General features: G+C 41.5%; 1 protein-coding gene across 3 annotated transcripts in view; it reads right to left on the bottom strand.

Annotated features, from left to right (window-relative positions):
* Positions 1-726: 726 nt before the first annotated feature.
* Positions 727-10457, bottom strand: part of fam184b (family with sequence similarity 184 member B) — a 43839-nt gene continuing 34108 nt past the window's right edge. The window contains exons 10-19 of one of the 3 annotated variants that reach the window (XM_015032323.1): positions 10055-10180; positions 9654-9786; positions 9259-9389; positions 8818-8933; positions 7156-7512; positions 6950-7064; positions 5248-5355; positions 2804-3192; positions 1326-1418; positions 727-1291 (exon numbers count right to left, since the gene is read on the bottom strand). In XM_015032323.1, the coding sequence (XP_014887809.1) occupies positions 1346-1418; positions 2804-3192; positions 5248-5355; positions 6950-7064; positions 7156-7512; positions 8818-8933; positions 9259-9389; positions 9654-9786; positions 10055-10180 (1548 nt within the window). In that variant the 3' untranslated portion in view covers positions 727-1291; positions 1326-1345. Of the gene's footprint in view, positions 1419-2803; positions 3193-5247; positions 5356-6949; positions 7065-7155; positions 7513-8817; positions 8934-9258; positions 9390-9653; positions 9787-10054; positions 10181-10457 lie in introns of all 3 variants that reach the window. The other 2 variants (XM_015032322.1, XM_015032324.1) reach the window with 2 other exon arrangements.

The raw sequence follows: 10457 nt of genomic DNA on the forward strand, positions 1-10457 counted from the left end.
AATGGTCTGGCCCGTGGACTAAGAGGAGGTCAAGACTAAGCACACCAGGGACCAAAGAGTGGACCTGCACAGGGCTAGAAGGGGCTACAGAACAACAGGGAAACAGCTTACAATGCTGCAATTATTAGAAACGGCTTGTACTAGTATAGAGTTTCATCTAACAATACACTTTACACTACATTCACATGCCAAAACTGCAATCTGGCAGTCTGACAGAATCATCTGTAATGTTAAAGATGAAAATAGTTCTAAATTATTTTATATTCATCTCTTAATATGTTTTGAATAAAAATCTATCATCTTGACAAGGATGTGTTCACTTTTTCCGAATCCACTGTAAATAGACGAAAGCTTAAATTAGCTTGAGCTAATTGGCAGATTCCATAAAATCCCCTCATCTTCACCGCAGGAGATTTTACCCAACTCGTTTAATCTCAGCATGTGGACAGAAACCTTGAAACTGAAAACTAGCAATAATTTATTCAGCTTAGTAAAAGTCACATGGTTTTTTCCCCCCCCACTTATTTCTCTGTTTTTCTAGTAAACTATGGACAGATATGATCTATGGTGTTGATTCTAAAAATGGTGATACAATCTTTCAAAATATCCCATGTAAATCATAAAGTGTGTTTCCTAGGATCCACCATGATACCCTCCAACAGTTTGATAATGTTTTTTTTTCTGCAAACTCATAAAAACAGTGGCAAATATACAAGAAAGAGGCACTTACAAAAACAAAATATGTTTATTCAGTTTTCATTAAGGAGTATCATACATTTTTGCATCGAAACAAACATGATATCGTGGGTCTCGTGTGTCCGTCTTTACGTTGGCTCTGGACTGAATATGTTAACCGCTTCCACACTTGTTGAAACACTTGGTTAGGCGAAAGAAAGAAAAAAAAAGCTCACTTGCCTGAAGTAACTCTGTGATGGGTCAAGAAAAACAGCTGCGTTAAAAAAAGGAAGACTGCCTTTAAAAAAAAAAAACTGATTATAGAAAGTTTTATCTGGCAGGCTTATGTTCTGAGAAGAGGTCAGGCATGTGTTGAGAAGCACTTTTTGGTTGAGCTTTGAGGCAATGTCTGAGATGGCCTTGCTGGTGATGAGCCCATAAATATGTCTGTCGGTGACTGTGTGAACTGCTGTGCTTTAAAGGTTTTGTCTGTTTGCGTGTGTGTGTGTGTGTGTGTGTGTGTGTGTGTGTCTGTGTTTGTTATTATCAGTCTTTCTTTGTAAAAGAAGCAATGAACCTTGTATGAGATGTTTTTGCAGCTTCTGTGTGTGTGTGTGTGTCTGTGTGTGTGTGTGTGTGTGTGTGTGTATGTGTGTTTGTTTGTTTGTGCTTAGAAGGAGAAGTATTTGGTGAACCACTCCTGCTTCAGCCCTTCTGTCCCCCTCTGCTCCAGGTAAGGGCCCCTAAAAACACACACACACACACACACACACACACACACACACACACACGAAAAAAAAACACATATATTATCTTTTTAAGAAAAAAAACAAATGTACTTATGAAGTACCTTGCGTAAGAAATCTTACCCTTTGAACATTTGTTACGCTCCAACCACAAACCGCAATGTTTTTAAATGGATTTTATGTGATTATCCCACATTATGTTATCCATTATTATAAAGTAGAAGGAAAAACGTTGGTGGTTTTCAAAGTATTTACTCATAAAATGGGAAAAGTTTGGTGCTCATCTGTGGTGAGCAGCTTTTACGCTTTTATTCCCAAATGATTCATTTCTTAAAGGAGTCATTGAATTAGCGAACAAAATCTGCCTGTGTTAAACTTAATCCAACTGATCTGAGACCACCACGAAGATTTAGACACGACTAGTAAAACAAACAGGCTGAGAAAATGTTGAAAAAAATCTTTGGATACTCCGGATGAGCCGCAGATGAAAAAATTAAAAAACAGAAAAAATCTTTTTAGCAGCACTGCTTTTATGAATACTGATACAGTTTTACGTAGCTAATGTCAAAGTTACGCTACACTCTTTACTCTCACCTGACTGGTTGTGTGACATTAAGAGACGCAGTGAGAGGCTCTAGTTGCTGAGTGACAGAGCAGGTAATTATGCTGAACTGTATAGAAAACCTAAGCCTATTAATAGTAGAAGTATTTTTATTGAGGCGTTTAGATGAATCGATTTCTATTGTTCACTTAGTGGAGCTGTCAATTTAACACAGCTCAGTCAGAAAGGAGACGTTTCTACATCTGAAGCCCTGAGGTTAAGCAAGGAAACAGGAGCACCACCTCAGGGAACCAACCGGGAAGAACAAGGACAGAACCTCTCAGAAGCTCTCTTCTTATCATCTCGTCCTACTGCGTTGATTAATACGGAGTCGAGAGGACAAATAGGGGGAAATAAGCCATATTTCTCAAAGGTGTCAAACAAAGTTTCAAATACGAAGTTCAGCAGCATATTCTCTGGCTTTTATTGGCCACTTTGAGTTCATGAGTACTGAGCTGAAGCGTCATGGAAAAGCTTCTTAAAGACGTGCAGATCTGTGATCCTGTTTTTCCACTCTGACATTTCCCCAAGAGTCTGATCTGCCAGTAAGATGGGAAAATCACAAACGCCTGCAGCTCAGAGTGAAGACTGCACCGGGTGACGAACGCAGTCGCTTGAGGTGACTAAAAGGTAGTTAATCAGAAATCCAAAGAGTTCCTGTTTAGATCTTTTTCCTTTCTTTCTTTTCTTTTTTTTTTTTTGTCTGTCTTTGATTACGGAGACACATTGAGGTTACGTTTCGTCTCAAAAGTGAAAGCTCAAATATCGGGAAAATTCATACCTGATTGACTGGGCCTGCATGTACGAGTGTGGCTCCTGGCAGGAGGGGGACACGTATCGGATGCCCGTCTGAGGTGAGGGGCAGACGGGCAGAGGAGCGGTTGGCGCCGGGGTGGGAGGGATGCAGGACGTCCGGGACCTGGGGGAGCGAGGGAGGGACGGGGAGGAATGTTGGCTCAGGGAGAGGGAGGTGTGCTTGTGTGGGAGAGAGGAGGTGGAGTAGTGGGGAGAGACGTGGGGATGGGAGCTGGACTGGTGTGGAAGCGTCGAGGAGTGTGGGTGCACGGAGGAGGAAGACGATGAAGAAGAATGGGAAAGGAAGATGCTCCTGTCGTGGGCAGCGGTGCTGGGGGTGCTGGTGACGCGCGGAGGAGACTCCCCGTCCTTTCTCTGCCAGAGAAAGAAAATCACAATCAGATTTATTGCGTCCTGTTGTCGATTGTCAGAACTGTGACTGGTTGGTGCCTAGAAAAACCACCAATGCCACGAAACAAAGAGCTGGCTTTGATCTGAGTCTTTCAGCGTTTACTCAGTTCATACTCTTTCAATTATATGACACTTTGTCACATTCAACCACAGGTCTCAGTGTTCCTGGGAGGCTTTATGTGATACAGCAACACAAACTAATTCATAGCTGTGAAGTTGAAGGAAAATTTTTTTAGATTTTTTTTTTTTTTTTTTTTTTTGCTAAACAGTTCAAGTTCTGCCAGACTGTGAACACAGTGTGTGACCAACACTTAAAGTCTCAACTTGATTTAGGTCTGGACTTTGACTAGGCCATTATAAAGTACACTTTGAATTAACCCTTTCATGCATCAATTATGATCCTTTGTGTGAGGTTTTTTTTTCATATTTTTTATTTTCTTAAGGGATTAAAAAAGGTAGGAAAAAAATGTTGTAAGAAAATGTTTTTTATTTTATTTTATTTTTTGTAGTTGATCAATTCTAATTTTCTCCGAATACAAAGTTGTTTTTTGAAAAATAGACCAATAGTATTGTTCTGTAGGGGTTATCTAATGTCACAATATATTTTTTTTACCTGCCAGAGTCATCTACAGTAGACGGAGGGACCAGGTCGGTTGGCATGCTTTTTTGTCTGTCGGCCATATTGGATTTAACAAAAATAATTTCTTGCATTTGCAGCTGATGGCCAGCAGTTGATAGTGTATTTTATGATGCACTAGTGTCCACTTCAGTGGCCTGTGTGCATTTATAACATAAAAATCCACAAGAAGTGCAAGAAAATGGCTTTTAGGCAGCTGTCCACTGTAGTGACCAAAATGCATGAAAGGGTTAAAAGATTCAACTGTAGCTCTGTATGTATGTCAAGAATCACCCTGCTGGATTGCAGTTGAAAGATTTTTGTCCTTAAGGCACGATGCTGCCGCTACCATGGAAGGTGTGTTTAGGGCTAGTTTTCTGCCACTCAGCATGTTGGCGAAAACGTTCAGTTTTGGTCTCATCTGACAGGAGCTGTGTCTCATACTCTGCTTAAGACAAAATGCTAGCAGATCTTTTTATAGATTCATTTCAACAGTGACTTTCTTTTTGCCATTCTTCCATAAATGTCAGATTTTTAAAGTCCACAACAGATAATTGTGCATGTCTACCTATCAAATTAGCCCTCTCCTCTCCCTGCCTTTCAGATTAGACGCCTGGACGTATCTTGGTAGGTTTGCAGCCGAGCCACACTCTTTAAATTTTCAGCTGATGGGCTGAACAGAGCTCTGTGAGAAGATGTTAGAACCTTGGGATATTGATTTATAAGCTCACTCTGCTTTCAACTTCTGCACAACTTTCTCTCCAACCCGCCTGCTGTGTTCGTTGGTCTTCATGACGCTGTTTGTTCTCTAGAAAACCTATGTGGCCTTCACAGAATGGTTGGGTTTATACTGAGATTAAATTACACACAGCAACACTCTTTTTATTAATCAGGGGACTTCTGAAGACATCTCTTTGTATTTCAGTTTATTTAGGAGTATCAGAGTGAATACAAATAAATGTCAAGCTTTTTTGCACAAATAAAACATAAAATGCGGAAATTTCAAAATGATTTCTTTATGTTGGCATATCACATAAATCCCCCTGGAATACATTACGCTTTGTGGTTATATCAAAAACAGCTAGAAGGAAGCTCAAGCAGTCTCTACTTTTTCAAAGCTGTTTAGTATCTCCATATAAGGTTTCTCACTGACAGCCACACAAAATAGAGAAAAGCTCATGCATAAATCCAAGTTTTTATTGTTTTTAAGCGATGTGAATAAAATGAGCCTAATGGAGTCCTCAGACTGCAGCACCAAGCCTGCGCGACAGAGAAGTGAGCTGTCAAGTCGACGATCTCCAGCATCAAAAACACAATCTGGCCTCAGCTCAGAAAACCCTTCAGTGTGGAGGAGAGGCTGTTTTTGATGACTTTGTGGACATGCGTCAAACTGCCAAACTCACCCTCATGGTTGGCGTGACGCTGCCGGGGCGGGACTTGCTGTCACGGAGCCTGAGGGTGCTGTTGTCCCCGGCGACGGGAGGGTGGAGCTGCAGCTGATGCCTCTCTTCCTGTGGGGAAGGAGGACGAGGAAGGACTTTGAATGGCCTGGTTGTTCTTGTATTTGCGCTCTGTGCGCAACTCGGCTAATCTGCCTTATGCCGCACAGATGGCCCACACAGCACCGTGTCAGAGGACACTTTATTAAAACGCCGCCTCTTCCTCTACAAATGACCACACACACGATTAATGAGAATTACTCTGAGAAGGTTTTAAAGAGGGGGCATTTTTGTAAAATCAACTGTATGTTATAAAGTTATTCTCTCATCAAAAACAATCATCCATGGCAACCATTCAAAGTTGCCTAAATGCTTGGTCTCACAAAGCGCCGCTTATTTACCCAAAGCTGCTCCTTGGAGCTGGAACTGATGGAGAAATCATCCAAACATCGGAAGTGATGATTCATACATTACGTCTGATTAAAAAAATTCAACTCAAAACATAAAAAAAAAAATTCCATGGAATGTAACTCTAAAGTATTTGCAGATAAAAATGACTATTTGCAGATTTTATTTTATTTTATTTTTTTTTGTTGAGCTATTTGAAAGAAAATGCAGCTTGGAAAGATAAAACACATGGATGAAATAAATGCTACCTGACACGCTATTGGTTGGCGTTTCCAAAGCAGCTGATCCGCCTCCGGCGATGTGGCAACCACAATTACCCGGCAACTCTCTTTATTTAAAGAAAACTTTATTTCAATTGGCTTTGGGTTTAACGAAATCACAAAATGAGACAAAATAAAATAAAAATGGAAGGAACTGAACCAGATGGTCACTAGTGAGCGATTTAAGTGCGACCCAGTAATGTGTGCCATGCAATGCTGATAAAACGCATCGTGTTATTTTACTGCGCGTCATTGATTTTATTAGAAAGTTGGGATCTGCCATTCATAAACGACTCATCAGGCCATCTCTAATCCAACATGGTTTGTTTAACTTAAGGATAGGACATATTTAACAATCACAACAGTTCTTAGAAATAGACTACATAGTGAACATAGTGTACATAGTACATAGTGAATCAGAGGTTTGTGGATATAATTTTTCAGGCTGTGTCAAACCAAACACTCCAAAAAGCAAGCGATGCCTGTCTACGGCTTTAAAGAACATCTGACCTAATTTAACAAATGGAAACAGGCTTGCAGTCTGCAGGACTCCATTCGTGGCTCATTTATAGCACCGTTCATAGTGTCAAGGTCACATTTCAAGCATGCAAGAAACTCATTAGATTATTGTTTTTTTTTTCTTTTCTTTTTTTTTTGTTTTTTTTTTACTGTTATTGCTCCCAAAGTCAAGCTCATCCTCTTCCTTCCTGACACCCCATAAAGAGTCTGGTGTCTCATGTTCAGTGATTTCAATCTGTCATTCCCAACTTCAACAGATAGTGTTCCTTTTTTTTAGCATCTTGTCAGTTCTGTAAGTTTGGATACTAACTGGATTTTAGACTAAAACTCAGATCCATTTAATGATTTTCTACATCAAGATTTGCTTAATTTGCTTGTTTTATAGAGTTTTATTGCATTAAAAAAAATCTAGGTTAAACTATGACCTACCTTGTCTTGTAAGGGAGCAACGACAGTTGTGTTCACGTGTGTATTCTCACCACTAAGCGTTTAATGAGCTGGTCTCTCTCCATGAGCCGCTCCTGGAGTCTCCCCAGAGACATGTCGTCATATCGAGGCTCCCTCCTCCTGCAGCGTTCCTCTCGCTCCCGCAGTCTGCAGGTAAATCAGACAAAGCACACAACGTTTCTCGTGTTCCTAGTCTGGAGCGTTGTCGTTTTAAAGCCTCCTCCTCTTCTCCACTCACTCGTTCTCCAAAGCCACTATGCGAGCTTGCAAGTGGTTCTGCGCGCTGCTGTACTCCGAAACCAAACTCTGCATCTCCCTCTTGTGCTCCCTTCTGATCTCCTCCACCTCCTCTTTCCTCTTCTCCTCCTCTCGCTCTTTCTTCTTCTCCTCGTCCACCTCCTCCTCTTTCAGGTCGTCCTCCTTCTTCTCCTCCCAGTGTTTCTGGGACTCCTCCAGTTTCTCCATTTCCACCCTGAGTTTCTCCACCTCCTCCTTCAGACGCTGCGCTTCCTCCTCCAGCTGAGCGTCTCTGTTCTTCTTCGTGTCTATGCTCTCCTCCTCTTTCTCCTCAACCTCCGAATTCTTCTTCACGGACCTACAAAGAGGAGAAACGTCCAGAAGAATAAGCACTATGATGGTCTTGTCTTCAGCAGAAAACGCTTAAATATGCACAACCAAATAAACTGACTTTGACAGATCAAAGAAAGTTGTCAAGTCAGTCTACGTCTAGATTCAGATCCTGGTTCAGCACAGGGAGAGTTTTCAATCTTCTGTTCATTTTCAATTCATATAGTAAATCCTTCTGATCCCATTCTTCTTATTGAACTATGTTTAGTGCAGCTTGAACTTTTTTTTTTTTTTACTGCCAGGCATGAAGCCTTATATTTTGACAGTTTCTGATTAGTGGAGTCCCTATACGGTTTCATATTTGAACCTACTGTAGGTCCAAATATTAAACAACCAGATCAAAACGTCATGTTGTGAGAATAATCACTTATACGCCAAATACAGCATTTTGCAATATTAATGTAAATTGGACTTTTTCCGTTTTGTCCTGGTGCAACCACAAACTTCACTGAGTCTTACCAGGATTTTATGTGATAGAATCACATAAAATATACTATTATTTACAAAGTAGTAGATAGCTGTAAAGTGGAGGGAAAAGAGAACAGTCTGGCATTTCTTGAACACATCATGGAGACCAAGGAACAGAGAGATGAGATGAGAGAAAGTTGTGGATAATTTTGAAGCAGGTAACTCTGGAGAAGCTGCAAAGATCCAAAGCTCAGGTGGGAGATTCTGCAGACAGGAAGATTACTAGTGGTTCACTTTGAAAAGCTGACCTTTATGGAAGATTACCATAAAGGAAACCTCTGTTGAAAGAAAGCATAGAAATTCAATTTCCACTTTGTCACAATCCAGGTAGGAGATGCAGCAGAAATGGGGGGGTGGGGGGAGGAGAGATCAGCTCAAGTCAGATAAGTCGACTTTTTATCTTGCATGCAAAATGGTATAAGAGGTGAAAAACTCACTGCACATTATCCCCAACACACCATCTCCATGTTGATGCCTGGTGTTAAACAGTTTAGATCAAAGCCTATTTATGTCTTAGTTTTAGGAAGGCTGAATACAAATGCCTGAGCCACTACTCATTTTCCAGATATTTAGTTGGAAATAAAAGTAAGACATACAATTTTCCTTCCACTTTACAATTAAGCACTATATTTTGTGTTGCTCTGTACCATTTAATCCCTCCCCTCCCCTTATAAGCCTCAAATTTTGTAGACTTAATGTGGCAAAATGAGAAGTAATTTAAGGAGGGGATTAACACCCTGCATAGCACTGTGGCTTCAGAAGGGTGAAAGGTGTCTAACGGCGAAATAAATCTTTTTCTCTGTACCGTTCCTGCAGTTGCTTTTTCAGTGCCGTGTTTTCTCTCTGGAGCTCCAGCATGGCGCAGCGGCTCTCGTCCAGCTGTCGCTCGAACACTTGGTACTGGTTCTGCTGCTTCAGGTCCTTCACCCGTACAAAAAAAAAGCACAACAGATAAAGAGCAGTTTAGAGGAAACTTCCAGAGCTCGCCTTTCCGTTCAGAGTCAGATTTCTGTTTTTCATGCAGTTAGTTCTGCTGCGCGGAGCTGTGCTGGCTCACTCCCACAGCCCCGGAGGATTTTATTGATATCAAAGGTAATGATATCAGGTGTGAGCTGCTGTGATTTGCTTCCGTGCGCACGCAGAGAGAGATTAAATCAGGCAGGGCGCCGGCCGCGAACCGCGAGCAAAGAGAGCGTGCGTGTCTGCGCACGCGGTGGGATTTAATATGCGGCGCTGCGAGTGTCACCTGTTGCAGGGCCATCATCTGTGTGTGTGCTTGTAGTTGGGCCTGCAGGTCTTCTATCTGCTGCATGTGTCTCTGGGTCATCTGTCGGCTCCACTCGGTGTGCTGCTGGGTCAGCTCGGCACGCTGCTTGTCTGATTTCACGCGCGCACAAAAACAAACACAGACAGAAAGCTAAATCAGTTCGGCCCACTCCCACCCGCCTGCTGCTGCTCTGCTGAATTTATCATCTGGGTGTGTACACTGGACTGCGTGCTCGTTTGTTCCTCTCCTTTGTGAATGTGCTTGTGAGGATGTGTTTTTTCTTTTTCTTGTTGTGGCACTTGTGTGTGTGTGTTTTTTTTTGTTTTCATATATTTCCTCTTCAAGTGGGAAAAAACAAATTCTGCAAACGTTACCAAGCTCCAGGTGGTGCATTGTCTGAAGTCGGTTGATCTCAGACAGAAGATCTTCCTTGGCCTGCCTCTCCAAAGCCTGCAGCGCCATGGCGTGACTGTGTCTCTCCTCTGCCAAGGACTGGCTCTGAGGCTCCTTTGACACAATGACACACACACATACACACACACGTTTATCTACTTATTTTACAACGGCTGCATTCTTCCAGTCTACAAGATCGGCTTGCTCCATTCACAGAAAGAAATAAGTCTCACTCTCTACTGCAACACTTGCATCAAAGCTACTAAATTATTCATCACAGAGAAAATCTATGAAGCAATGCATGTTCAGTAGGACTTTTCAGCGTGCATGTGCATCCTGCTTGGGTGTGTGTGTGTGTGTGTGTGTGTGTGTGTGTGCGTACCTGCAGCAGTTCCCTCAGTTTCTTGTTTATCTCCTTGGTGTCCTGGACTTCCTTTCTCAGCTTGTCAATTTCAGGATTGGCGTGGCTGTCATCTTCCTGCCCCGCCGTCTTTTTCTCGGCCTCCATCTGTGACCAATCACAAGGCGGAGTATTTTAAGGCTACACGCGCCGTCAGAGATGAGCTTGCAGAAATAATTTGACCCGTTGTTCCGCAATATGCAGACTCGTACAGATTAACCAAAGGAAACGCAGAGTTCAGTGTAAAAAAAAAAAAAAAAAAAAAAAAAAAAAAAAAAAAAAAAAAAATTTTGGGGAAAAATTAAAAAAAATACGTTTTTAAAAAAATTTTTTTTTTTGCGTTTTTTAATTTTTTTTTTTTTTTTTTTTTTTTTTTTTTTTTTTT

The sequence above is a fragment of the Poecilia latipinna genome, unplaced genomic scaffold (assembly GCF_001443285.1).
Source record: "Poecilia latipinna isolate Pla-1442-1.1 unplaced genomic scaffold, P_latipinna-1.0 Scaffold237, whole genome shotgun sequence".
Taxonomy (NCBI): Eukaryota; Metazoa; Chordata; class Actinopteri; order Cyprinodontiformes; family Poeciliidae; genus Poecilia; species Poecilia latipinna.